Consider the following 26,904-nt stretch of genomic DNA (forward strand, 5'->3'; position numbering starts at 1 on the left):
ACCGGCCAAGCGCGAAACAAATGAGAGAAACAGCAAGATGAGAAACGCAAATGTGCAGCTGGCTGCCAAAAAAGCGCGAGTCAGTGCGCAATCTGTGCGCTTGTATTCCAGCGTGGCGACATCGCAAAAGAAAAAAGCAGCTGCTGCTTGTTTGAGTTGCGCTTCTATTATGATAATAAGCAATCAAAAGCGTTCCCAGCCATCCGCGTACCGTACCTAAGCTGCCACTCTGCGCTGCACACACACGAACCGGTCTCAGTTGAAGTCCGGCGACAAGAGCAATCAACAACAAAACACAAAGTTGTGAAGCCTGGGCGACGTTGCAGTCTGTGTCTGCGTGAGTTCTGGCTTCTCCCAGTTCCAGTGTAAACACAAGTGTCTAACACGCTGCTGAAGACGGCGGCCAGACACAGCTATGCTTTTCATTCTAGCAATTTGTGAATTAGAAACAAAACAAAAATTGAAGAGAAAAAAAAAAAACAAAAAAAAAAACAAACAAAAAAGGGGCATCCAGAAATAAAGTCTTTCAACAGATGTCACTGACCTCTGTTACCATCGTTTAGGGCGTGCGGCTGGAGCTCGGGTCGCAGAGTTTGTTGGCATTGAATAGCGCGTTCGTGACGTCACCGTGACACGCCACTAGGTGGCAGCAGTTTAATAATTAAAAAAGAAAGAAAGGAAAAAAAAAACTAAACGCGGAGAACGAAAAAAAAAAAAAAAAAAAAAAAAAGAAAAAAGAAAAACTAAAAAAAAAAAAAAAATAAAGGAATTCTCGGGAGGGAATAAAGCGCTTCTTAACGCCCGGATTTTCGTCAGTTTAGCACAAGGCATCATATCGCACGTTCCCAAGCGAATAAGTCATCATTCAAAAGCTTCTTTTTTTTTTCCCTCGAAGGTGTTAATCAATTCTTAATCGCAGCATCCATCACCATTATCGCTAGGCCGCTCGCCAACATCGACACGTCGGACGGAGGAAACTAACTTTCAATCGTCATCATCGTCAACGAAGAAAACACGCGACATGATTCGATTAGCGCCCTCCATCACGCTAGTCCGTTTGGCACTCTTCCTCTTCGCCGCCCCCCACCTTCTTCCGGCCGTGCCGCTCGACAGTCACGCCGACAACAGTCATCATTTAATGTGGCAGGTAAACAACATCAACTGTCCCATATCAAAATGGGTTTCAAAGTTTTAGGCAACAATTTATTAGACACTAAGCGGAGGCCGTTAGTCCGGCTGTCGCACCGACTCACGTTCACGGCGTTACGTGACGCGGGAAAAATCTATTAATATGGGGGAGGGGGGGGGAACGGTTATGTCATTTTCTTTCGGTAACAGTTTTTTTCCTTTTCGCTTTTGTTTTTGTGTCTGCAATTGGAAATGGCTCTTTATTTTTCGTGAATGCCACAAGAGTGCTTCATCAGCTAAGAGCTACAGTGTTCTATTTGCCTTTCTTTCTTTCCGCTGGAAATAAATAAATAGTTGAACGAGCGAGAAAACAAAAAATCAGGAAAGAAAACAAATGTTTGCGCCATAGCCTCGGGCACTTTTAGCGCGCGGATGTCATCAATTTGAGGATTTTTTTAAAAAAGAAAGAACAACACACAACAAAAAAAAAAAAAGAAAAAAGAATTGAACAGGACCAACGAACTGCAGTTCAAAGAATAAAAAAAAAAAAAAAAAAAAAAAAAAAGGAGCTTATACTAAGTGATGGCGAGGAAGCCTAACCGGACGGGGCAATTCTGAAACATGTGGCGTGTTATTTATTTAAATCATGATTATTATTTATATTTATATATATATATTTTTTTTTTGTTCTTTTGTAATCCGAATATAAGAGAGGACGAAAGGGGTGGTTGAACGGGTAGGGCCGGAAGAAGCATTCGATAGTTCTGACAAGATCTGAAAACAGGAAAATTAGAGCGTGAGAGGGAGTGGGGGTGGGGTGGGGGAATGATATAGCCGAGCGCAGAGAATGAAATGCTACACGAATGTTGACTAACGGAATTTCAACATGGTTTTACTGCGGATGGATGAAAAACGAAACGCCGCGCATTACAATCATCCTACCGGAATTGAAATGTGGGAGATCACGACCACATTTCTACGAACGACTGAATAAACAAAATCACAAGAAAAACTTGAGATTCCCATCATTTGATGGGCTTTTGTTTAACACACCGTCAACTCGGATCCGATTGTTTTTCATTTGTAGATTGAAAAGAAAACAAAAGGAGAGAAAACAAGGCCAATTAACGATGTCAAAAGAAAACAACTTCGCCCTTTTCTCGTTTTTGACGTTGAAGCGAGTTTGAATCATTTGGGAGATATTAACGTCTATCTGAATATCAGGTCGGCTACTACATAGAGAGGATTTTTTTATTTTTTATTTTTTTATTTTTTTTTCTCCAAGTCCAGTGACGTCGCCGATGTTTGGAAACTGATTTGACAAGGGGAGGGAAAAGCTCTTTCTAACGAATAGCCGAACATTTTGACGACCAATCAAAAATCAAATGAGCAAACGTGTTTTTGTGTGGTCCAACCGGTTGTACCGAAACACAAACGACACGGACCATGATCGAGTTTTCTCGTAATGGGACAAAATTGTCAGAGCCTCGGGGGTAATGTCAAGATTGTCTCGACATTTTCAAGACGCACCGCTCCATGTCTGACGAGCTTCAATATGACCCAGACAACCGGAATGCCACGTCTTCCGACCAAAGAGGGTTACACTATCGCAGCCGCAAATGCATTCGCATTCCGAAAAAATCAAGTCAACGGACAAAAAAAAAAAAAAAAATCGAAAAGAAAAAAGAAAATTGAGCTTTCGTTTACATTTTCTGACTGGAATCCGTAACTATAAACAAATATTGCTAGCATGCTTGTCAAACGTTCGATTTTCATCGTGACACGGCAGAAATTTACATGTTCTATTTGTTTGTTTCCTCATTATTTTATTTTTTATTTTTTTTTTTTTTTTGAGCCGAAAATCTGCTGAAATGGCACCTGGCCCGCTTTTTTTTTTGGGGGGGGAGGGTTTTGTTTGAACTTTATTACGAAACGTGCTGATTCAACAAAAGGCAGATGATGAAAAGGAACGACGGGCAGAGGCACATTTTCAATTTACGCAATGTCGGTGGGATTCGTTGGATGTCATTTCTTTGCCTCGACACGCGCAGCTCCCGCTTAATTGTTTGATTCATATTCTCCGTGCCTTTTTGTTGAAGAGAGATGCCAGTAAACAAAGGAAGACGGCAGAAAGAAGGCGATAAAAATGAATCTCAATACAAAAATGGATTTTCCCGTTAACGTTTCAAAAATGAAAAATGAGAAAGAAAAAAAAAAAAGAAAAAAAATCGAAACAATAATGTCTATTGTTTTCTGGTTTGATTCGCTTTTGCAGAGCGTTGAGGACGATGCGTCAACGGAAATGGAGGACTACGTCAATGACAATCCTGTCATTGAAGTCGATGACAGTGGGGTGCCCGTTTGCCCACCAGTGGTATGTATTTCAAATTTTGGGAACAATCAGATATCATATTTTCAAAAGCCTTATTTGTTTAGAGTATTAAAAAAAAAACAAAAAAAAAACAAGCTATTAGAATGGAATCCATTATCCCAATTTTTCGTTTCTAGGAATCAACTTTTAATGGACTAAAAAAATGTTTTTTTGTTTTTTTTTTTTTTAAATCAGGTAAACCATCCGCAAGCTTGTTATGCCAAGATATGTCGTTCGGATATCGATTGCCTTGGAGGTAAAACAGAACGCGTTTGCTGCTACAACGGGTAAAGCATTACATAATCAATTTACCAATTGCGGCCAAACACCTTTCAAAATTTGCAATTGCAATGCCATTTAGTTGCATCCGAACGTGCATGATTAAAGTCAAACCGCCACCTTTCTTTGATTACGTGGAGAGCTACAGCGACTCCCATCGCAAATCAGGTGAGTACCGACAATTAAAACAAAATCTATCATATTTCATTAACGGCCCAACATTTCGAAACAAAATGGAAGAAAGGCTTTCCCAAAAAAAAAAAAAAAAAAGAAAAAAAAAAAAAAAGAAAAGTCTGAAAAACATTGGACGATAATGATGATGACATTATTGCGCAGGAGAATTCATTGCCCTCCCGCAGCGCCCCGTACTCCACGTGTGTTTAGATTAGTAATTTTCTCTTTGTGAGACGATTGCGGCAGGCCCGAACGCATTTTCACTATGGCGGCACGCGTGAGAAAAAAAAAAAAAGAAAAGAAAATCATGAGAAATGAAGCGAAACTACCACAGGCTGTTTGAGCGCTCGTAAGTAAAAAAACTTCTCGTCAGCTGTAATTCACCCGCAGAGGAGGACAAACAAGCAACCACCGAAAACCGGGGTCTCCCCCCCCCCCCAAAAAAAAAAAAAAAAACACAGCCGTAATGAATTTAATGGCCATCATAAAGAGGCGATGCCGTCGTCGGCCTTGTTAAATTATATTTTAGCTACCGCGGATGATGTCTTTTCCCCCCTTCCGATTTACGCACTGGCGACGCATTTGCTCAAAGGGACCACAAAGGAAAAAAAAAAAAAATTAAAAGAAGCGGAACGGGATGAGCGTGTCAAAGTGTTTAAATTAGATCGTACCCTTGATATTTTCTAATAATGAGACTGGGAACAGGGAAATAAAAAAAAAAAATAATAAAAGTCTGAAAGCGCATTTTATACGAAAAAAAAAATGGAGGGATAAAAAAAAAAAAAAAAAAAAAAAAAAAAAGACGGAAATAGATCGAATAACATTAGTGGTCAGTTTTCTCTTTTTTTTTTTGTTGTTGTTATTGTAGGGGAGGGGGCACGGTCCCGATATTCAATTAAAGCGGCGTGAGCTCACATCCGGAAACTCTCGTTGAGAATAGATCGAACAAATACACACAAGAAAATCCCCCATTCTTCCTTATGCGTGTGTGACCGATTGAGTAATAATAGGAAGGGGAAGGAAAGACTGTTGGGAAATTTTTTTTTAATGTATCATTTTTTTTTTTTTTTTTTTTTTTTTATTTATCTTCTCAATAGAAAGTTTTGTGTTCCCGTTGAACACAATGCCATTTCTCCTCGTCCGCGGCCCTTCTTTAGATAATGTATTCCTTTCACGATAATAATCGAAGTCAAGCAAAAATGGACGTGCGTGTTCTTTCAAATGTACGAATGATAATGCCGCCTCGACGCCCTCCCCCTCTCCACCCACAATTTCTTTTGATTATTATGTTTGAAGTTTTTTTTTTTGTTGTTCTGTTATCCCCGATTCGTTGGGATTTCTATTTTGGCAGATGTCGGTATGGGACAAAATATTCGTGCGGGATCGGCGGAAGTGGCTGAATTCCAGCGGCCCGCCATTGTGCTGACTCTGCCCGGCGGATGCCACCTAACCCAGGAGCAGTACGACACTTATCAAAAATTCCAAGTATCCCCCAACATTCGGCAGTGGTAAATCAAATCAAATATTTTTGTTTTTTTTTTTTTGTTTTAAAGAGAGAAAATAACAGACACAAAAAATGGGAGAGAACGAAAGAGACAAAAGACACGTGAACAAGAGGTAGAAATGGAAATGATTTCTTTGAGGAATGCTATTCCTCCTAGATGGCTATCCATCATTCACTAGTCTGAACGACTGGGGAACACACAAGAAAAAAAAAAAAAATCATTTTTCTTTATTTAAAGAAAGAAGAAAATTCTCTTGATTTTATCATTCTTTTTTTTTTTTCTTTCCAAAAATATCAAAAGTTACTGCCTGGCGGGAGACGTCTTTTGCCAACTTCAAATCAATCCGAAAGCACCTTGATCGATGAGCGGGGCCCCAACATTTTTTCTTCCCTTTTTTTTTTTTTTTTTATTGTTATTACGATTCCCTTCACTTCTGTCTCTTTACTTTTTTTTTTGTGCCATACTTACACATATCCGTCATATTCATGAAACGACACACACAGACATAGAAACTCTCCCCTTCCCCCTCCCGAAATAAAATTTTTTTTTTTTTTTGGGGGGGGGGGGGGGGGTGAGGAAGAAAAGATGTCAAACAGGTAAATATCTCTATATATATATAAATTGTTGTATATGTTCATATGTATAATCTTTCAAGAGAGCAATACACACCCGGAGTGGTAAAGTCTCAAAAAAAAAAAAAGTGTGTTCAAGAAAAAAAAAAAAAAAAAAAAAAAGTTCAAAGGTCAAAAAGCGACTCGCAGGGCGGCTGAGCCGGTGCAACAAACAAGACACGACCCACAAGAGACACGGGAATAAAAAAAAAAAAAAAAAAAAAAGGTAAAAACTCCCCCCACCTGGCCGACAAGAATAAAAAAAAATCCTCTCCATTTTTGCCTTCCCCCCCTTTTTTTTCTAACCAAAAAAAAAAAAAAAAAAAAAAAAAAATGAAGTAAAAGGAGACATTCCAAAATCTGTTGAACGATCTCGCATAGAGCTAAGAAAAAAAGGGGGGGGGGGGGGAAAGAAAGGCTGTGCCCTGCTCAATACACAAAACAAATGGCTAAATAAATTTAAAAAACAAAACAAGAACCCCGCGCGCGCAAGCACACACGAACCCGGTGGACCCCCTTCCGCCCTGGCCCGGAACGCACCTCTATCCAGACATAAGGATACAAAGAAATAACCAACCAAATGCAATCGATAGCGACTTATTATACGCGTACCCTATCCAGTACTGTCGGCATTCCTCCGGCATATTCCACACACACAAGATGAAGAGCGGAGGGTTTTATTCTTTTTTTTTTCAAAATATATTCTGTATCTCTGGCGCAAGATAACGAGAAAGGGAAAAGTTGTTTGTTGGGGTTTTTGCCCCCCCTCGACGTCAGTGACTTTACTTCATCTCCTTTTTGTGCCAAGCTCAAATGTTTCGCTTTTCTCTTCTTTTTTTTTTTTTTTTTTTTGTTTTTCTTCATACCTTTTCGGAGAAATTCGTGTACCTGTGCAGTCGGACTACATTTCCTCCACTTCTTTTTTTTTTTCTTTCTTGGTCGATTTCCAAGCACCAAGTTGTGCTGCTTCTGGGCAGAGCGAGCCAGAAGAGGAACAAACGCAGCTGCAATACATACCCTACGGGCAACTACACTCGCATCCATCCAACTTTCTAAAGCTCTCAACGCAACAAGAAAACGACGCAAAGTGCTGTTGCGTCCAGTGCCAAAGTCTTCATGTTCAAATAAAAAACACGACACACACACAAAAACGGCGGTCGCAAAAATAAAAATCAGATGCTCTCCCGCGTCACCCCTCCCAAAACTGTTTACTTCTAAATATTGGCCACACCCCATAGTTGATGAAGAGCCAGGCGCGGCTTTAAAAGAGTCACGTTTCAAAAAGAAGCCAAACCTCAAAGTAGCGGCCAAATAGAAAGGAAAAAAAAAAAAAAAAAAAAAAAAAAGAGAGATACCGCCGCCGCTGGGGGGGGGGGGGGGGGGGGGGGGGGGGGGGGGGGGTTGGGGGGGGGGACATTTCTTCTTTTTTTTTTTTTTTTTTTTCTCCAACGGGTACAAGGTAGAAAAGAGCGTCGCTTAGAGTGTAGTTTATTGAAGGGGGCTGGATTTCGTTTCTGAGGTCAGGTGTGCGGTAGCTGGGAGGCGAGTCGTCAGTAGGAGCATGGATTGCGGCCCGACGACATTGCCGTTCGCTCTTCTTACAAAATAGAAACCCAAAAGAAAAAAAAAAAACCAACATCTAAAAAAAGGATACGCTTTGCTGGATATGACACTCGACTGGGCAAGTTAGACAGATACTTCACGAACGTTAAAGTCGAAAGGAAAAAAAAAAAAAAATTAGTGAAGTGCGTGAAACGTGTGAAAAAAAAAAAAAAGTGTTTCCCCCCCCCCCCCCCTTACGATACCTTTCAAACATCGGTCAAGATTGTAAACGAGAGAGAAAGTGTGGAAAGAGATGAGTGACGGACCGGCTTTCGAGATCCCCCATGTCCTCCGATTGTGCTACGATTGTTGACGTGTCTGGTGGCGACAAGATGAGGCGGTTTCTTTCACGCCGTCCGAGTCTTCGCCTGTTGGCCGCTCCTATACTTTTGCTAGCCGCTTTCACCGTGGTCGGCCTGATGACCGATTGGATCGACTGGAACACGAGTAAGAATTGCGGCGTCGACAAATCGTCGCTTTCATCTGCCAAATTCAATAGCCAAAGAGGCAGCGTTCGTCAGCGCGATGAGGCCGCATCGAGTGGCGCAATGGCGCACTGGCGGCAAGATTCCGATCAAGCTTACGCAAGGTCCATGAACGAGTCGTCGTTTTCATCGTCTCGGCCCGATGTCTGCCGAAGCGTGACTGCCTCTCGCGCCGATATCGACACTATGGATGTCTACCCTACACTCAATTTCCAGGTCGGTATCGATTGTTTTTCTTTTCAGACGATCAATCGCTGGCTGCTGTCGCGATTTTCCCAAGTCTGTTTCTTCAAACATTTGACATTGGCGCGGCTGTTTTCAAAATCAAGATGATTCATTTCCATTTCCATTTCCATTTTTTTTTTTAAATTCTCAACTGGAAGCCGGAATACATGCGCAGGAGGGATTTTTGGGACTCGTCGCTAGAAAAACGCTACAACGAATACAAGAAGGATAAGACTCGCCCTGCTCTCAAGGTTCTGTTAATCACCAAATGTTTTTTTTTTCTTTTCTTTCTTTTTGGTTTTCATGTCATCCATCATTCCTCGTTCCGTTTGCTCCTTTACTCTTTCTCTTTTCTTCTGCTCACTCGTTTCCACGTGTTCCACTTAACTCGACTCTTTATCACGACAAACGGTATTTATGCCACGTCAAAAGTGACGACGCTAACAACAGCAACGCACAATTAAAACTCGTTACGTACGCCAGTAGAGAGAGAAAAAAAAAAAGGGGGACCGCTTGTCATCGCATTTTTACAAAAGCCTTGTCATCAAATTAGAGTCGAGTTCTACCCCTCCCCCTTCCACGTCATCGACACCCATTGCCAAGCGATCCAAGAATTTTTTTAATGCAATATCGATCCATCAACATTTTATTTTTTATTTGAATAAAAAAAAAAAAAAAAAAAAATAGGTTGTAGTGTTGCCTCATTCGCACGTCGACCCCGGCTGGTTGAAAACATTTGAAAACTATTACGCCCAGACGACGCATTCGATTCTGGATAATTTGGTGGCCAAGTTAACTCAGCACAAGAACATGACATTCATCTGGACGGAAATAGCGTACTTTGCCCTTTGGTGGGAAAGGTATGTGTACAAAAAGGAACCGGTCTGAAAGTTTGCTTGTTTTTGTTTGTTTTTGTTTTTTTTTTTGTTTTTTTTTTCGGAGCGATCTAATGAACTGATTATGTTGCGAACTTATTCTCAGCGCGTTGCCAGCGAAAAAACGTCAGATTCAAAAGCTGGTGGAGGAAGGGCGACTTGAATTCACATCAGGCACTTGGGTCATGGTGGACGAAGCCACTCCTCACCTTTACAGTATGCTCGATCAAATGATTGAAGGTAACGGTCAAAAAACAAAGCGCATAGTCGATTCAAATAATAACCCCAAAATAGAGGGCGGATAAAAACAGCGATGAAGGTCAACTCAACTTTGTTTTGTTCTTTTCGCAAATGCTCTCTGTACACGTGCAGGCCATCAGTGGCTCAAATCCCGTCTGGGCGTGTCTCCCAAGTCGGCCTGGACAGTCGATCCTTTCGGTCACGGCCCGGTGGCACCTTACCTCCTGCACGCAGCGGGACTACAAAACACGGTCGTGCAACGTATCCACTACGGTAAATCAAGTTTGAAAAAATAAAAAATAAAAATAAAACTATTCGAGAACCTCAAACGACTTTCTGATTACATTTTGGTTTTATATAAAAGGATGGAAGCGCTGGATGGCTGACCGACAAGTGAGCGATTTCTATTGGAAACTGCCGTGGGAGAGTGCAGGTCAAGATTCGATATTGTGTCACAACTTCCCGTACGACATCTACACGACAAAACATTCGTGCGGACCCAACCCAAAAACGTGCTTGGGATACGATTTCCGCAACGTCCGCGGTGAATACAACGGTACGTCCAGCGCTTTAACACAATCATATTTTTTTTTGGAGGGGAGGAGGGAGTCGAGTTGAAATGAAAAGAAGGGAAACGAACCGTTAACCGTAATCCTTGGTTGAACTCCGCCATATGAAAATGTCCTTTGACGTCTTTGGGAAAGTAAAGAACATAATTGAGTCATTTTAGATCGAGCCAGAGTAGCGAATAGTGCGTTCTGCGCCACACAAAAAAAATCAAGATCAAGAGGCCTGCATCAATTGAAACAAGGAATTTGACCTTTCCCTTCCACAACAACAACAACAACAACAACAACAAAAAAATAGTTGAAGGGAAAAGTTTGACGTTGACATTGTCCGTTGACGGGTCATGTCAACCGCACAACATCACGAATTCAGGCAACAGTTAAAAATGATTTTCCTTCCCTTTCTTTGAAAAGAAAAAGTCGTCGAACTCGAATAGAAATAAAAGGACAATTCGAGTGGTACAGTTGACTTCACTTCCTCCTAGACAAGGATAACGACACAAGATTTATCCTAATCGATTGCCCTTCAAGTCGGCGGGAAAGTGTGGTGCGTGACCGAGACGGCAAAACAGGCTATCGTTCAATGAATAGCACTAGCTGTGTGGACCCGGATTGTGTGCTCTTTCACGTACCTCTTTCATTCCCTACCCTCTCAATGTTATTTTTCTTTTCCTTTTTTTTTTTGTTCTCTTTTTCGTTGTTGACGAATTTGATTGCGAACACTTTATAACCGGTTGGCTTGTCGCTTCGTTCCGATTCACGCATTTTTTTTTCAAGTCACGACATTGCCCGTTTGCACGTACACATTTACGACGCTAACTTTTTTGTTTTGTTTCCCCTCCCCCCTTTTGTTATCTTGTTATTTAGAATTTACAATGAACTCGGCGCCCATCACGCGAACAAACATTCAAACTAAAGCGGAGGTGCTGCTGGAGCAGTACGCCAAAACGGGCTCGCTGACGCGTCACAATATCGTGCTGGCTCTTGTGGGAGACGACTTTCGTTACGATCACGATATCGAATGGGACCAGCAGTACACCAATTATCAGAACCTCTTTAACTACATCAACGCCAGGAAGGACGTCTACCAGACAGAGATTGGATTCGGGACACTCACCGATTACTTTGAAGCGGTGCGAGGTCGAGTGGACAATTTCCCAACTGTCAAAGGTGATTTCTTTCCATACGCCGACATTTTCAGTGAAGGACGGCCCGCGTACTGGACCGGTTATTTCACATCGCGACCTTACTACAAAGTAAAAGACACAAGCAAAATAAGAATTTTTAAATAAACACGCATTTTCAACGCAAATCAAAAAACGAAAGATGCATAATTTTTTTTTGAACCTATTCGTCTTACCCGAATGATAGATGTTGGCTCGTGAACTGGAAGATCGACTCAGAGGAGCGGAGATTCTCTACACTGTGGCCCTCAACCGAGCGAGACAGAACGCGTTACGATTTCCAACGGCCAGACGTGTAATGGATCACAAGTATGGCGCGTTGGTTCAAGCAAGAAGATGGCTGGCCCTTTTCCAACATCACGATGCCATCACCGGCACGAGTAAAACGGCTGTCATGCAGGATTACGGCCAGAAACTGTTCCAGGCGTTGAAGGACGCGGCCAATATCGCATCGAGCAGTGCGTCCATCCTCATGTCGGCCGACGATGACGAGTGGAAGCGTTTCCGTCTTTTGCCTTCTCTTCGGCGGCCTACTTATGACAAGCTGGCCCAAAAGACGACACTCGATTTGGCGGGAACGGACCAGATGGAAAAGACGGTCGTCTTGTACAACTCGGAGGCTCACCATCGCGACGAAATGGTACGGCTCAAGACGAGCTGGCCTTATGTCCGGGTACTGGATCCTGAAGGGCATAAAGTCCGGCACCAACTGAACCCCGTGTGGACTCTTCAACATCACCAACGACTTGAACACGCTCCAGAAACTTTCCAACTGGTTTTCATAGCTTCTTTGGCGCCGCTATCTCTGACGGCCTTCCGCATCCAAAGGATGCACACGCCGACCGACTCCAACAACATCAAGACGCTCGTCTACAGCACGTTTGATAACACGACATTGAACGGGCCATTCAAATCACAGCGGCTGGAACAATTGGTCGACATCCAAGTTGAAAATCGCAAGATCAAATTGCTTTTCGACGGTCAATCAGGTTTCCTGAAATCCATCCGATCAAAGGTCACCGATCGTGTGACTCCATGCGCCATGCAATTCGCTGCATATCCTTCGAGCATGTTCCATAGCGGGGCTTACCTTTTCATGCCCGATGCGAATGCAATCGATCCGCAAATTGATGTCTTGAAAGGGTTCAACGGCAAGCCTCAGATTTTCATCATTAGTGGACCTGTCATGTCGGAAGTGTCCGTTGTTTACAGCCAGCTTCTTGTCCACTCGACCATCATTTTCCACAAAAAGTTGGAAGATCTCATCTGGATGGAAACGACATTGGATATGGGACCAGCACCCAATTTTAGAGAGCACGAATTCTTCATCCGGTTCAAAACAGGACTGCAAAATGTTGACCCCGTTAACGGCACGGCGGAATTCTTTACTGATCAGAACGGATTTGCCTTCGCCCGGCGAGTTCGTCACAGTGCACTGGGCGTGGAGGCCAATTACTATCCGATCACTAGCGCCGCATTCATTCAGGACGAAACGCAGCGGCTGAACGTGTTGGTCAACAGCGCTAAAGGCTTTACTTCTCTCGAAAAAGGGTGGATGGAATTCATGTTGGACCGTCGAACCATCCACGATGATGGCAGAGGAATGGGAGAAGGAATGACGGATAACCTTCCAATAATAACACCCTTTGTCTTAATGCTGGAGGATAGAAAAGGCACTGGCGACGAGGTGAAGAAATTAAGTCTTCCGGCTACATTCGCCTCGTCAAGATTGATGTATCCAGCTGCAGCCTTCATTGTTGATGCCGATGAAGCGGAACAGGCCGATTTTATCGCGAGGACACGGGTATTATTCCTAAATCAGCCCTTGCCTTGCAATATCCATATGGTCGGTCTACGAACGCTTTCTGAACCCGGATTGGCGGAAGCCGAACTACCATCAAACTCGGCGTTACTAACTCTTCACAATCGGGCCATCGATTGTTCCATAACAAACGATTTAGCTTTGTGCGGTGCGGTTGATCCAGAGGATCGGGTCTTCTATCCGGGGACATCTTTCATCGGACTGGAACTCGACAAGGTGGAGCGCACTTCCCTTACTGGGCTCCAAACGACAGGCCCGGTTGATTTCGATTCTGCCCGCCTTCCTCTGATGGAACTGGGCTCTTTTAACCTCACTTTTGTTTGAGGCGAAAATGTTTTCTTAGTCAAACGATCTGCAATATTCACCCAATGAACGATAATAATAAATACATTTGAAGTATACGATCACAATTCTGGAGCAATTTCGGAAGGGTTGATTGGAGAGACGATTTGGTCGTAATGGATCCGTGGAACGGTAGGGTCCGTTGATCTGGGGAGTGTTTGACCAACATGATACCATAATGCCGGCCGATTTGAAACAACGAGTTCATCCAATTTTTGTTTAAGATCGCCTAACGTTGCCGGTTGAATGTCTGACGCTGTGATAAAACAAAATGCTACCAGATGATGCATCCTTTTGACAAAATCGAGCAGAGTGTTTTGAAGTGTCTTATCATCCCATGGCGTATTTGGACCATCTTCCTCGTAGAGAACTAGTCTTTCCAATCGATTGCACTCAAAGAGAGCATTGAGAATGTTCAGAGATTGATCCGCAATTTGTTCATCATACTCGTTGGCGTATTGTAATCTAAAAAAAGCGTGGAAATAGTAAAACAATCTTTCATTGATGAAGTAAGAAACGCCCACCTAAGATCTCGTAGACTTCTAGCCAAAGATATGAAGCGCCCAAAATTTTCGAAACATCTGACATTGGTAAGGCCACCACAGATGTGGAGACTTTTTAGTTGTGGACAGCCCTTGAAAACCTGCAAATTTGGGGTCATTAGTTTAGATTGATAAATAGGTACTATTAAAAGTGGAAAGTAGATTTACCGCTTCAAAGAATTCGCCATCAAACAAATCAAACGCATTCAAACTCAATGTAGTTAACCGAGGACAACATATCACTTTCAAGAAATCCGCAGTCACACTAGCAGATGGAGATTCATGGTTCACTGGTGTCCAAGGGCTCAAAGCCGAACGATTTGAATAGCCAATATGTAGGGCATCCAAATTCGGAGTAGCATTTATGAAATGTTCCAGGATTTCTATAAAATTAGAAAAGTATGAATTCAACAGACAGTGTATGATAAGAGTATAAGACCTACTTGGATTAGGAAAACTACACGTGTAAACCAGCGTTTTTAAATGTTGCAGTTTCCAGTCACCTTTAATGAAAAACGGGTTACCGTTGTTATCATTTAAAAGCAAGTGTTCCAATTTAGGATGGTTTCGGCACAATTCGTCGACACCCTGTAAGTTAAAAGAGAAGACAATTACCTAATCTCAGGGGAAGGATGCAAAATAAAATTATACTTTGGAATTTATGCAGTAGCCATGAATGTAGCGAATGTTAGACGACGTGTCGGGCGTGATCCAATGGCCTAACCCAATGCCACCAATGTGCTCTAAATGCACAGATCGCTGGTTACTCCAAACAAAGTCCGGTAAATAGCCACACAAGATTGATTTTAATTGATTGTTCGAAGCAATGGCGTCTGAGAGGATTTCGATTTCTTCCTTTATCCAAATACGTTCTATGGAGTTCATGTTATATTGGGAAAATATCCAATTAACGAGTCCCTTGACACATTCGTCATCGTACGAAATAACGCCACCCCTCTTTAAAATAACCAATTTTTTCAACGAAGCCATCCACCCTAAATGAGGGAAGAATTCGTTGCGTACATGGTTCACGAATTCTTCGTCATAATCGTTTTTCCCAAATGGCCCATACCTGAAATAGTCTTCACTATAATCGATTTCCACATGGAGATCCACACATATCTTACAGCAACTGTATGACAATTAAAAGGATTACATTACCCAAATGTTACACATATAAAAATTGCAACTTTATATTACCTTAATAAATGCAAAATCATGCACCAGGAGTCTATATAATAGGCACTGTTGAATACCAGAATTTTCACATCAGTCAGTTTTGCAAAACCATCGGACAGTGATGGCAATGCTCTAGATAATGTTCCAAATTTTCGTGTCTTTTGAAAAGCTTTCAAGTCATCCTCTGTTACACTGATTCCAATACTTGTTATTTGATTACAACTCTTGAATATAACTGAAAGATCTGATAGGTTCAATTTGGTATCTTGAACATGTAGGGAATTCAACTGCTTCATTGATAAGACAACATCGTACAGAGAACCATGTGGTAGCCAGTAACAATGGCTGACATCTAAACATGTGACCATTTCTGGGCAAACCCAATTCCTGATGTATGAATGGAATAGCTCTTCAGTCAAAGAATAACATTGGTGGATTGACACCGTTCTGCAGCAGCCAAAAAACATTTAGATTTTAGAGATACATTAGATCTATAAATGTTACCGTCTGCCACCGTACAGATACGAAAACCTATTGGAGACCCCTGAGAGTGAAAAAGTCATGCAATCTTTCCCGCCCAAAAACTGGAAAAGATGAAGCAGTATGTCATCTGGGAGCTCATCGAAAATTATTCCCATTTCTACTTGAAAACCACAATCGATTTCCAACAAGAAAGTTGTTGAATTGTACTCTTTAGAAATTGAAATTCAAAATTGATTTCAAAATAGCTTGTATACGACTTTAAGAAGTTTTGAAAAGTGTTTCGATTTCAGTTTATTTCCTAGCGCTCCTTCTGCGAAAATGGTCGACAAAGGAAGCCCTATCTAGCCACTAGCAAAATACTGGATTATTTAACGATCAGAATCAGATATACTTATAAAGAAACACTTATGTCAGCTTCAGTTACAAAAGAGATTATAGGAAATAAAAAAAGCATATGATGAACTACGGAAAAAAAATAGATATCAAGTTAAATTGCTTTCCAAACACGAAAATCGACTCTGCGAATATATTAAAGCAGCGATATATAGGTTATCTTCGCGACCTAGAAGACTTCGTTTTCTCTGGCACCTCCTTTGTTTGATTGGCTTTTCCTCCTTTAGATATTCATATAATTAATGTTTGATAATACTTTCGAAAATTTACGTATAACTCACGTGATGATGGTTTTATAAAATCATCCTCTTCGCTACCACAATTCGCCTTAGCTCGACGATGCATCGCTCGAGACGATCGCGTCTCCTTTTGCAACTTGAAGACCGGCATTGCTTCTTCTTCTTCTTCTTCTTCTTCTTCTTCAGCATTTAGTTCATCATTTGACGATGAGCTTTGTGGAACTGCGATTCTTTTGCGACTACTTTGTTCGCGTTGTCGAACTGGCTTTCTGAGCGGAGAGCGGTTATGTGGCGTGGCTTTTTCCAAATGAGCAGGGTGGCCTGGCATATCTGGGTCGTCTTCTTCCATCGAAACTTCATCGCTTTCCGATGAATTCTTTACTGGTTTCTTTCGTTTTGCTGCGAGAAGGAGACAATAAAATCAGAAACAGGCCCAACATAAAGTTTATTAAATATTCAAATCCATTACGTTTGCCCTTGGAGGAAGCTTTGACAGCCTGCGAAGCCTGAGCTTTGCGAATAACCTGTTGTTCATCTGTGGCATTGTCAACAGTTTCTTGGATTTTAGCCTCTATTTCTTCTATCAACCCACGGATTTCCTACATATCACAAAAAAAAAATGAGAATAAAAAAGTTGATTTAGTTGATCTTCATTATACCTGTTTAGCGAACGCTTTCTTCGTAGCAGCTAAAATGGAATTTAAACTATCAATAACACCCTCTTCATGGATCTTATCGGCAATACAATTCCAATGTTCGAGAACACGGCGAAGAGAACGCTCGTTGAAAGTGAGCAATGAGAGGCAGAAAATCAGGTCTCTAGATTGACGCTCAGTTCGCGAAGCTCCCAATCGTAAAATGATTTTTTCAACAAGTGATTCGTTTTGTTTATCTTTCTGAATCAAAACCATAATCCCCTTTAACACGACGCGGAAATCTTCTTCAGCAACGCCAGCCTCAGGGTCGCAAAGTCGTGAAATAATATCTGGCATGACGTTGTACAGAGCATTTGCTTTGCGAGCAAATTCGCTGAAGAACATTCGAGACATTCCCGAAATTCTCGGATCAGGATCGATTATGCACAAGGCAATATCTGAGATCTGACCCTTAACCTTAACCATGTCGTTCAAAATTAAGTGAGTAAGGACATTCAGCGTGGTTCTCTTGACTGCAGGAGAATCGTCGCGTAGTCGGCTGTACAAGTTAGGTGTCCACGGCTCGATCAAGTTCGGAAAGCGAAAGTTAAGGTCACCCATAGCAATGACCAAGTTGGAGCGGATTACGTCTTCTGGGCTCTTTTCTAGTACGGTGAATAGAAGGCGCAAATGTTGTGAACAAAACTGCGGCGAGACGAGCATGAACTCGGCAAGGCAGAGACTGGCCGCTGTCCTGAGTGATGCATCAGGATATTTTGCTGGATTGGAATTCACATGTACCACCAAAGGAGCCAGCAAGGAAAGCAAACTTTCCACTCCCGTTACGATTTCCGATTCGCAAATCTATTAGAAAGAAAATCAGTATAAATATTATCGCGAAAACTATAAAAATCTATATCGTGAAAAAGAAAAATCACCTTGCGAACGTATTCAGCTTCATCGTCATCAGCCACAGCGCCAACAAGTTCATCCTCCTCTCCTGAATCATTTTGTTCGGCCTGAAGTCGTGTAGAAAGTCTTCGGCGAGAGGCGGATTGAATAAGGTTGCGCTTCAGTTTGGTAGATTCTTCATGTTTTTCTTCTCGAACGCGGGCTCTGCGACGAAGTTCGCTGTAGACATGAACGTCCAAATGGATTAACTGCCTCAGGGCCACCTGGCCAGCAACAACTAAGATGCGCGTCAAAACAGTAGAGGACACTTCTAGCTCTCCATTTTCCGCTATATCACGGCTGGATTTATAAACAATAGCACACATCTCCTTAAGAACCTCTCCCATGATCATATCGGGATGCTCGGCAAGCGTGTAAATGAGTGACACAGCCGATGTAGCAAATTGTGAATAGTAGGGGTCTTCCAAACGAGTGAGACCTTCAACAAGCAGCTTTTTAGAGCATTGGAATATTTCATGTGTTGGTGGAAAGCGCATTGGTTCGTCCTTGCAATCCGTTGATGCTTTGGTCGGTGCCATCTTTATCAAAGCTGCACATGTCAAATGTGCTAGGCGAAAATCTTTAGCACCTCTTTCACCTAATCCCACCGACACGAGCACATTCACATTGCTTGTCACCACTTGGACCTGAGCACTGGCCACCATAGTGAGCAACATAAGAGCAGAGCGTGACTCTTCTTCTGTTGTGTCAGGAAGCGCCATTGAAAATTTCTCCCACATAACCTTGGAGTTAACAAATAATAAGTACAGTAACTAAAAATTGAAAAACGGGAAAAAACTTCTTAGTACCTGGAAGCAAATCTTTGGCAGATCTCCCGATGCCACACACACTGCGATCAATTCCTCTAAGGATGCCAGTTCGCCTTGAGTTGACATTGATATCAGAGCGCTAAGGTTAGAAACCACTTGATGAGCACGCCTTTTGGAGATTTCTGCCGATTCTATGTTCATGTACAATCGTTTATAAGCTTCTACGACAGCTTTTTTGACGTCGTCTTCAGAAGACCAGATGAGGCTCAACATGCGCCTAACACCCTGCATAGCGTCTAGAACATCGAACTCGAATGCCGTAACGAAAAAGTTGATCGCCTCAAGGATGTCGCTGGTATGTTTGGAACATAGAAGTTGGCAGACCATAGGGATGGCTGCATAAACTGAACTTGCAAAGGCATGCGAGTCCCTTAAATAAAGTACAAGCATTCGCTGTTGGCTAATTTCTTTGCTTTCCTCCTCAACTGTTTGTTGTTGGGCTTCTTGCTCAGCCACATTATGAACGAGACGCTCGAGGGCCTCCTTTTCACCTGCCTCATCTTCGTCGCCAACAAATATCATCTTGATTTTCTCCAAGATCTCGGTAGGATCTTCTTGATCTTCGCTGTCATCGCTGATGAACGTTTTAGCAACTTTTTTGTAGTTGCATGTGTTCAATAATTCCACTATTTGATCGTCTGTTAGTTCCGACATAGACATGGAGTCTACATCCTCATTGAGTGCCTCATGAATAGCTATTAGGATTTCCGGTTCCATTGCATTCCATAGTTCCGTTTTCGTGGGTCCACACTTACTTGGATCAATTTGAATTTTTTGGGGCTGGTTTTCTCGACCCTGTAGCATCTCTTTGAGCTTGGCCTCTTCAGATTCTTTCTTTGCTGCGAGTTCCGCTAATGGTAAACGCTCACCATAAGGGTTACCTTGCATCAGAACAATCAATAGCTGAATAGCATTTTTCCGCACAGTGCCAGTTTTATCGTTCAGCCGACCAGTAGTCATGCTTAAGACTTTGTGCTGTAAGCTTAATGGTATCGCCTGCTTTAGGCTTAGTTTATGCCAAAGCTGAAGTGTTTTGCTTCTGACGAAAGAATGAACATCATGCAAGTGTTCCAGTAGGGGTTCAAGTAGCTGATCTCGCAGTTCACGCTTTCTATCGTCTAAATTTTCTCCACTGAGCTCCTAGGGAGAATAACATCATCGAGTTAACAAAGGCATTAAATTGGGAGCAGAAAATGCATACCTGTAAAACAATCTCCGCAAATATGGAAAGAACACTGTTGCGCAGTGTGAAAGACTCCTCGTCTAGATGAACGCTCAAAAGGCTGATACACGGGATAAAAGAAGATGGAATTTTTTCGGCCAATTCCGACAGAAAGGCGGCGTAGTTTCTTGAGCTCGATGTGTCACGGGCAAGATCATGTGGATCGACTTGTCCAATTTCACGCACCAAGTCCACAACCATTGAACCACAGTTAAAATGTTCGATCATTGTTATTATCCCATGAACACAAGCTGGCGCGACATGTTCAAAGTGCTGTAGTAACTGTATCATTCTGAGAGTGCAACTCAATCCATGGTTGTAGCGTTTCACCAAAGCACCAATAACCTAGATAATAATTTGTCTGCATTATTGTATTCCTATTAGAAATTTTTTTTTATAGTTACTCTGAAAACTGCCTCTACTGTTCCTTTCATCCTGACATGGCTAATAACTGGGTTTTCAAGAACTTTATAGCAGAGGTTTGCAACAAGATTAACAAATTCTTGCTCAACCACTGGTGGTGACCACAACTTGTGAATAGGCATCTGTATTAGATGATCTAGACTAACAAGTGCAAAGTTCCTCTCAGACTCTAGGTCAAAACCATCATCAACTGGTGTCTTCTTCTTTCGACCAGATTTTGTTTCCGAGCCAGGAACAACTAAGCTTCTTGTTTCATAGTTTTGAAGAAAGGCACAAAGCAAGTAAACAATCATTTTTGTAATTGTTACAAGCTCATGGCAAGAATCTGGATTGCTATTGCTGTTATTCAGGTACTTGTTTATGTCTGAATTCAATTGTGTGATGGACTGAGAAACTACTTTCCACGCATCATTTTGTTGGCTAAGGGCTAGCTGATCAAATTTTATCAGCGAGCTAAACAAAGTATCAAAATGGGTCAGGATGTAAGTCGTCCCTTCTCGCGAAAATGAAACGTATGCTTCTGCAAAAACAGGGAATTTTTGAATTAACTCCAGTTATTAAAAACTATCTCACCATGCACTACCTCGTAGTTTTCCCGGAAGCTCATGTTTTGAATACTCTTGTTCAACAACATACTGTCCAGAAATTGAAACTTGGCGTAAATCTTCTTTATTTTCTGGTATTACGAATTCGAAGACGGTCATTTTTGCTCTTTGGTTTCCGTTGCGACAGCCACACAGCACACTTTCTAAACATTCAAAACTTCAAACCAACCCAAGCTTGCTACTATTCGGCATTGTTGCCAGAAAAGTTAAATACTAAAAACAAGCCAAATGCAAACGGCCCAATTGGCCCTAACCGTGGTCATCTGCCCCACCCTGTAAAAAGTCTTTCAGGTTTGGATTACTTTGTCAACCAGCGCGGGGCGAGACAAAATTCAGGTTGCCCCAGACGACCGGCCCCGATTAAAAAAATGGTGGTTTTAAGTTTCAGAGTACAAGTCATGTAAGGCGGGAAGAATGCGGCATAGTCAGCGTTGTTATGTCAATCGCGGCATACTATATCGATCAAGTCCATGTGGGAAAGAGCATTGTGACAGAACAAACAAAAAATGGAAAGTCTTTGAAAGCCGAAGATTATAATTTGGATTAGAACACGAATTCATAAGCAATAGAAAATAAAGCAGAAGAAAACGATGGGAAGAGTATTATATTTGATCAGTGGTTCCAATGAAACGTGATATTAGGTCAAGAGAAAAAGACACATGCAAGGAGATAAATAACATTAGGAATGCACTCCGTTAAAAGAGAAAGAATGGCTTTAAGTGTTTCATAACACTTGAGAAATCGCTAACACTTAGCAAGTTGGAGGTTTTAATAAGCTCAATAACGTATGAGCCTAAAACTTAAACGATAGGACGTTTTCAAGAATCGCACTACAACGTAGTAACTGATGGCATAAAGCATTGTCATGGCTTGTTGGACTAATCCGTTGCGGTTTTCTTGATCATGGCGGTAAGCGATGAAAGCTCACTAGGTTCAGTTGGCAGCGGGGTGAATTCGATTTCTTCATTCGTTTCGTCTTGTCCCGCTAAATACAAAAAAAGTTATATTCATTAAAGTGTTTAAGTTTAAGGAAAACTGAACAAACCATTTTCGCTAGGCCAGCGCTTGTGAGAAGGAGAATATAGGCAAAGTAGTGCCAAGATATAGACATTCCACATTCCATATACTCCGGTGAAGAACGCAGACGTATATTCTAAATTGATGTCCTCATCCCACTTCCATTTGCCTTCAGAGACCTACAGCAGGAATGGTGCAACTGGTTGACTTACCCATTAATATAAACGTATGATGATATAACCCATTGACTTACCTGACCCAAAATGAAGCCAATGACTGTCATAGCGGCGCATAGCAATGTGGCCAACATTAGAAATTTGAATCTGTAAATGACACCTTCATAGAAATGCCTTCGCGCAGACGCCATGGCTGGTAACGCTTGGCGTTTGGCACTAATATTGCGGAATACACGGTAGATAATGTACGACAGGAATAGAAAATAAACTCCAGCAGCTATCCCAGCAATGATGACAAAACTGAGCTATTGCACAGAAGAAATTTTTGATCAGACACGCTCGGAAAAATGAAATCAAACATATATATATATACATAAATACACCACGTACCGCAATTTGTGTGCCGATTTCATTTGCCCAGATGGAGTAGAAAGGATTCCTTAATTGAATGCCTCGTTCACACATATCGAATATGAACATGGATAAGCAACCAACACCTACACAACTGAGCTGTTTCCAATAACCTCTCAATCCTTTTCGCTCAGTATCATCCTAGAATATAAATATTTAAACTTCAGGAACTAACAGGAACCATATTTAACAGGAAAAATTACCTGATTCTGTCGTAGTTGCATATCGTCCAATAGTCAGAAACAAAACCATGCATTAGTTCTATGGTTTCTTAAGAAAAAATAGTTAACTATACCTTACCATGAGGTGTTCTCCAGCAAAAACAAGCCAAAAAGATAAAAGCATAGAATAAAAAATGCCCTGTTTCATGTCTCCCAAAAGAAGCATGAATGGCATTTCTATGGAAAGAGTTAAATATTCCAGTGGCACTAAAAAAAAGAAAATGAAAAATTTAACATAGATTTCTACTTTTAAAAATCACGAAATAGTATTACAGTTTAAAGTTGACAAAGCGACGCCAAGGGCCAAGAGCATAGATTCTAGCAACGTCGGTTGCCTAGCTAGTAACTGAACACGGCGCCAGAACCATATGATGACTCCAATAACCATAGGGAAGAAAACAGTCTTCAGAGATAACCAAACTTTGGTAAAACCTCCATTTTGATTAATGGCAACAAGCCAAAGATCAGCAACAGGACCGAGTCCTCGATTGTTTTCATACACAACTGGGAATCGCAGGTTTAGAAGATAATAGTCGTGGTGCAATGCACCAAGCTCGAAAAGCGGCAGAAGCGAGCAATTATAGAGATAGCCGTCCCTCTAAGAAATAATTAGTTGGTAAAAATTCACACAATGTTTTACTGAAATAAATGCCAGAAAGTACTTCAGGGGGTGAACAATCCATTGTTCTGATTTCAGTTGACTTGGCATATTCCTTCCATTCATCTTCAGGGTCTCCTTTATTTCGATAACCCAGACGAGCATCAATTGTAACTGGAACTCTTGGCTCCATTAATTCCCATTCTAAATAGAAAATAAGATATTGACACAAAAAACCTGGTTACTATAATTTAAAAAAAAATACCTTTAAAATATGTGACATCAATTTGTAGAATTCCAATTAGATTTTGCATCCAACGCGAGTAGTCCAACTCCATGCCTCCTCGAGGTATTGGTAACTACAGGAAGTTAAGAGACTTATTTGCAAAAAATCAACAGATCACTTTTAATAATATTAGTGGCAAGTACACACCTGAAAAGCAAAAACAACATTTTTATCAGTAATGTGCCTCTCCTCTGCTTCCGGCCCATGTAAATCATCTATCTTGTCACAACCACCAGAAGGACGCACATAGAAAAATTTGCTCTTGTTTTGTCCATGATCATAGCATTTTGTGGCTAACACTGATTGAACATTGGATGGTGCTGGTGCTGCAAGGAATTAGAAATAAAAATGAAATAAAAGTATAGTGAAATTTTTTATATTCTGATGGTGATTCATCAGATATCTTCCCACAATCTCATATATAAATTGTTAACTGAATAACCAAGCAAAGAGTGGAAAGCTAGACGGTCTGTATACGTCTACTATTTTAAGAAACGTGAGTCACGCAATTTCCACTGACAGAAGCTTTGAACTTACCAACCAAGCCGCCAAGAAGAAAGCAAAGGAGGAGACATATCATAAGAAAAGATATTAGAACAATAAGTTTGCGGTTGCTGAGATTCTCAACCACTGCTCCTGCCATTGTGTGAAATAAAGCTCACTGAAACGTTTAACTTGGACAATCTTTTCTGTTTTTCACGCCAAATTAGTTGGAGCTAGGCGTTTGAACGCGCGACGAACAAAGTAAATGCAGCACACAAACGAATATTTGGATTCAGTTAAACTGCGTTGCCAAGCGTGGAAAACCAACAACAGCACAAGAGAGCTGACATTCGAGTTACGATAAGACAACGTTGGTAATAGCTCACAAAAACCATGGGGGCCAGGCCCAAGTTTCCATCCCCCGTCAGAGATTTGGCTGGAACAAACAAACAAAAAAAGCTCTGTTCCATAAAAACCAGCCCAACCCGCCAAGCTTGGGAAATAGTCTGCTGGTTCGTCAGAAAAATCTATATTTTAGATGGGGAACCGTTGGTTGCCCGGGCTTAATTAAACCGGGGCCGATCCTACTGCCGGGAAATCAGTCAACCTTAAAACCAAAAACCCCGGCTTTATTTTATTGTACTATCGTCAAACATTTATATAATAAATAAGAAACGGTAGACAAAGCCAATCAATGTATTTCGTTTTAATGTTTGTTTTCAAACCAATTGTTATTAGTAAACCCATTTCAATACATATATTATAGCTATATATATTTGAATATATACTGTATATCTACATAGCTCTGTTATAAAGGTGCATGTTATCACTTGTATTAAAAGTAGAATTTTCGATTGTTTGTATAACGAACTTGAATTTTTTTTCAGTTTCGCAGTTTCGCGTTCTATATTTGGAATAATTTGCCGTTACCTCAAACCTACGACGTGGCGTGGCTTTTTAACGAAGGAGCGTAGCTTTTGCTATTCTGGTGGTGGGCACTTGTCTCCTTACCTATTTGGTCAATTTACGACAAAGGTGTGATCCGGATGGACGTGAAGTACGTGTGAGGACCGTCTTCCTTTTCAGAATAGCCATTCGTATGTTTGACTTCCACGTTCCACATGTAGCTTATTTATTTTAAAAATCACAATTGTAAACTGGAAAGTGCTTGTAGGTGCATTGTCAAAGCTCTGTTCTTCAATTTTTGTCGGAAAACTCTGCAACGTTGCCATAAAGCTAGAACAGGATGTGCCCATTCACGGAGTGTTAAAAGCAAAGGAACCAATAAGTTTAAAATTCACGTTTGGTGGATTTTCACAGCACAAATTAAAACAATGCTACATGTCTTCAGCTAAGCCTTAATTTTTCCGTTGTTTGATTCGTTATTCAGCTACTGTCCTGTAATACTAGCGTTAGACTAGATTCGACAGACGACAGAAGAATAGCCTACAGCTTGCCAGGACGACAATCAGACAATGCCGTCAAGTGTTCGAATTGTTGACAGTTTGAAAGTAGATGAGACTTTGTCGTTCCATTGTTTTTATTCAAAGTAGAATGTCAACGGTTGAAGAGAACATATCGGAAATTGTAAATGTTCTTTCACTAGTTAGTTGTCCATTAATCGTCAGATCTGATGATTGGTGGATCGAGGAGTTATTATTTACGCCAGGGAAACCTCGTACTGATTTAATTCTTTGGATAACGTCGAAAGCAATAGAAAGTTCATTGCCTTCAAATTTAAGGTTACAACTAAAATTACAAGATCTGGATTGTTCGGCCGCCCCTGTTTGTTCTACGAGCACTCTTAAGTTTCCAGAGACTGATGAAGGTATGGCGATAATAAAACACCATTTTGATTTTGTGTAACCCCAATTTTGTTGATGTTCTATTAGCTGTCCTCGCATTTTGGTGTGGTGCCTGTGTCTGCACTAAAAAAGATCTACCCTTTATAAAGGTGAATTGGTAGAAAAATGGCATGGGTAATTGTAAGGCATCCATCAATAATTTTCTCTGTTTGTTAGGGTGATATGCCAAAAAATCTTCAAATGAAGTTCTGGATTCGTTTAATCAAGACACTTGAAGTTATTACAAAATCCCATGTTAACACAACTCTTGCATTTGGTGTAAGCCTAATGAATAATATTGTTTCAATGGATAACTTTTTGGTAAGAAAATTGTCTAATTTCATGCTCCTATGTTTTTCTACATTAGACATTAATTAGGATGCTTTTAGCATGAAAGCTTCTTTGCTGTCTGCTGATGTGCAAAGTGAAATTAAGCAAATGCCAAAGGAGAGGTCTGAAGAGTGGTGTACATATAAACAAACTGCACCAGGGAGGAATCTGCAGAATGATAAATTGCTTATTCATAACTTTCTTGAACAAGCCAACAGACTAAATTCTGCTGCTGATCAGTTTAATGATGTTTTCAAAGCTGATTTAAACGTCTGCCTTCCCAAAAGTAAGAGCACTGATCCAGTTATGGAATTTGGGGATGAAATTAGTGTTTTAAGTACCAAGCTGACAGCTTGGAAACAGGTTGGTGTACCATTGTTATAGATTTCTGTACTAATTAATTAACCTTTCCTGTTGATCTAGGGCATGGATTCACTCCTTGAGTTACAACAGAACAATGCGTCTGAGATTAATCTGAAAAAATCCGAAAATCTCTTAAAACATTCCGTTAGTAACGAATCCTTCGTTAGGTTTCAAAAGCTTTGGGGAAGTGACTAATTGCTGTATTAAAAACATTAATATACCGACATCTTGTAAATAAAAATAATTATACAATTTCATTTAAGC

General features: G+C 41.1%; 6 protein-coding genes across 6 annotated transcripts; 3 read left to right on the forward strand and 3 right to left on the reverse strand.

The window, feature by feature from the left end:
* The first annotated feature begins 789 nt into the window (after positions 1 to 789).
* On the forward strand, positions 790 to 5,978 carry LOC130701355 (uncharacterized). The gene is made up of 6 exons (XM_057523319.2): positions 790 to 1,147; positions 3,404 to 3,502; positions 3,695 to 3,786; positions 3,861 to 3,946; positions 5,304 to 5,460; positions 5,758 to 5,978. The coding sequence occupies exons 1-6, from the start codon at positions 1,022 to 1,024 to the stop codon at positions 5,813 to 5,815; spliced, it is 618 nt and encodes a 205-aa protein (XP_057379302.1). The 5' UTR covers positions 790 to 1,021; the 3' UTR covers positions 5,816 to 5,978.
* A 1,928-nt stretch (positions 5,979 to 7,906) lies between these two features.
* LOC130701285 (alpha-mannosidase 2-like) lies at positions 7,907 to 13,477 on the forward strand. The gene is made up of 8 exons (XM_057523244.2): positions 7,907 to 8,371; positions 8,539 to 8,631; positions 9,068 to 9,240; positions 9,362 to 9,495; positions 9,628 to 9,768; positions 9,860 to 10,051; positions 10,929 to 11,317; positions 11,433 to 13,477. Exons 1-8 carry the CDS (start codon positions 7,955 to 7,957, stop codon positions 13,389 to 13,391), a joined length of 3,498 nt encoding a protein of 1,165 aa, XP_057379227.1. The 5' UTR covers positions 7,907 to 7,954; the 3' UTR covers positions 13,392 to 13,477.
* LOC130701296 (uncharacterized) lies at positions 13,472 to 15,809 on the reverse strand. Its single transcript, XM_057523263.2, has 7 exons — positions 15,635 to 15,809; positions 15,152 to 15,577; positions 14,603 to 15,083; positions 14,395 to 14,539; positions 14,120 to 14,334; positions 13,934 to 14,052; positions 13,472 to 13,874 (listed from the first exon to the last, which is right to left on the reverse strand). The coding sequence occupies exons 1-7, from the start codon at positions 15,766 to 15,768 to the stop codon at positions 13,472 to 13,474; spliced, it is 1,923 nt and encodes a 640-aa protein (XP_057379246.1). The 5' UTR covers positions 15,769 to 15,809.
* Positions 15,810 to 15,896: 87 nt separating this feature from the next.
* LOC130701282 (condensin complex subunit 1-like) lies at positions 15,897 to 21,347 on the reverse strand. Its single transcript, XM_057523242.2, has 9 exons — positions 20,890 to 21,347; positions 20,288 to 20,826; positions 19,863 to 20,228; positions 18,641 to 19,801; positions 17,819 to 18,574; positions 16,905 to 17,744; positions 16,715 to 16,844; positions 16,288 to 16,644; positions 15,897 to 16,227 (listed from the first exon to the last, which is right to left on the reverse strand). The coding sequence occupies exons 1-9, from the start codon at positions 21,008 to 21,010 to the stop codon at positions 16,163 to 16,165; spliced, it is 4,335 nt and encodes a 1,444-aa protein (XP_057379225.1). The 5' UTR covers positions 21,011 to 21,347; the 3' UTR covers positions 15,897 to 16,162.
* A 153-nt stretch (positions 21,348 to 21,500) lies between these two features.
* On the reverse strand, positions 21,501 to 24,413 carry LOC130701338 (protein wntless-like). The gene is made up of 11 exons (XM_057523312.2): positions 24,158 to 24,413; positions 23,768 to 23,946; positions 23,600 to 23,693; positions 23,399 to 23,538; positions 23,010 to 23,334; positions 22,816 to 22,943; positions 22,719 to 22,724; positions 22,495 to 22,656; positions 22,182 to 22,409; positions 21,957 to 22,107; positions 21,501 to 21,896 (listed from the first exon to the last, which is right to left on the reverse strand). The coding sequence occupies exons 1-11, from the start codon at positions 24,261 to 24,263 to the stop codon at positions 21,790 to 21,792; spliced, it is 1,626 nt and encodes a 541-aa protein (XP_057379295.1). The 5' UTR covers positions 24,264 to 24,413; the 3' UTR covers positions 21,501 to 21,789.
* Positions 24,414 to 25,544: 1,131 nt separating this feature from the next.
* On the forward strand, positions 25,545 to 26,892 carry LOC130701319 (uncharacterized). Its single transcript, XM_057523293.2, has 5 exons — positions 25,545 to 25,931; positions 25,996 to 26,057; positions 26,125 to 26,268; positions 26,326 to 26,640; positions 26,701 to 26,892. The coding sequence occupies exons 1-5, from the start codon at positions 25,619 to 25,621 to the stop codon at positions 26,833 to 26,835; spliced, it is 969 nt and encodes a 322-aa protein (XP_057379276.1). The 5' UTR covers positions 25,545 to 25,618; the 3' UTR covers positions 26,836 to 26,892.
* Positions 26,893 to 26,904: the final 12 nt, after the last annotated feature.

This window comes from Daphnia carinata, chromosome 10, assembly GCF_022539665.2.
Source record: "Daphnia carinata strain CSIRO-1 chromosome 10, CSIRO_AGI_Dcar_HiC_V3, whole genome shotgun sequence".
Taxonomy (NCBI): domain Eukaryota; kingdom Metazoa; phylum Arthropoda; class Branchiopoda; order Diplostraca; family Daphniidae; genus Daphnia; species Daphnia carinata.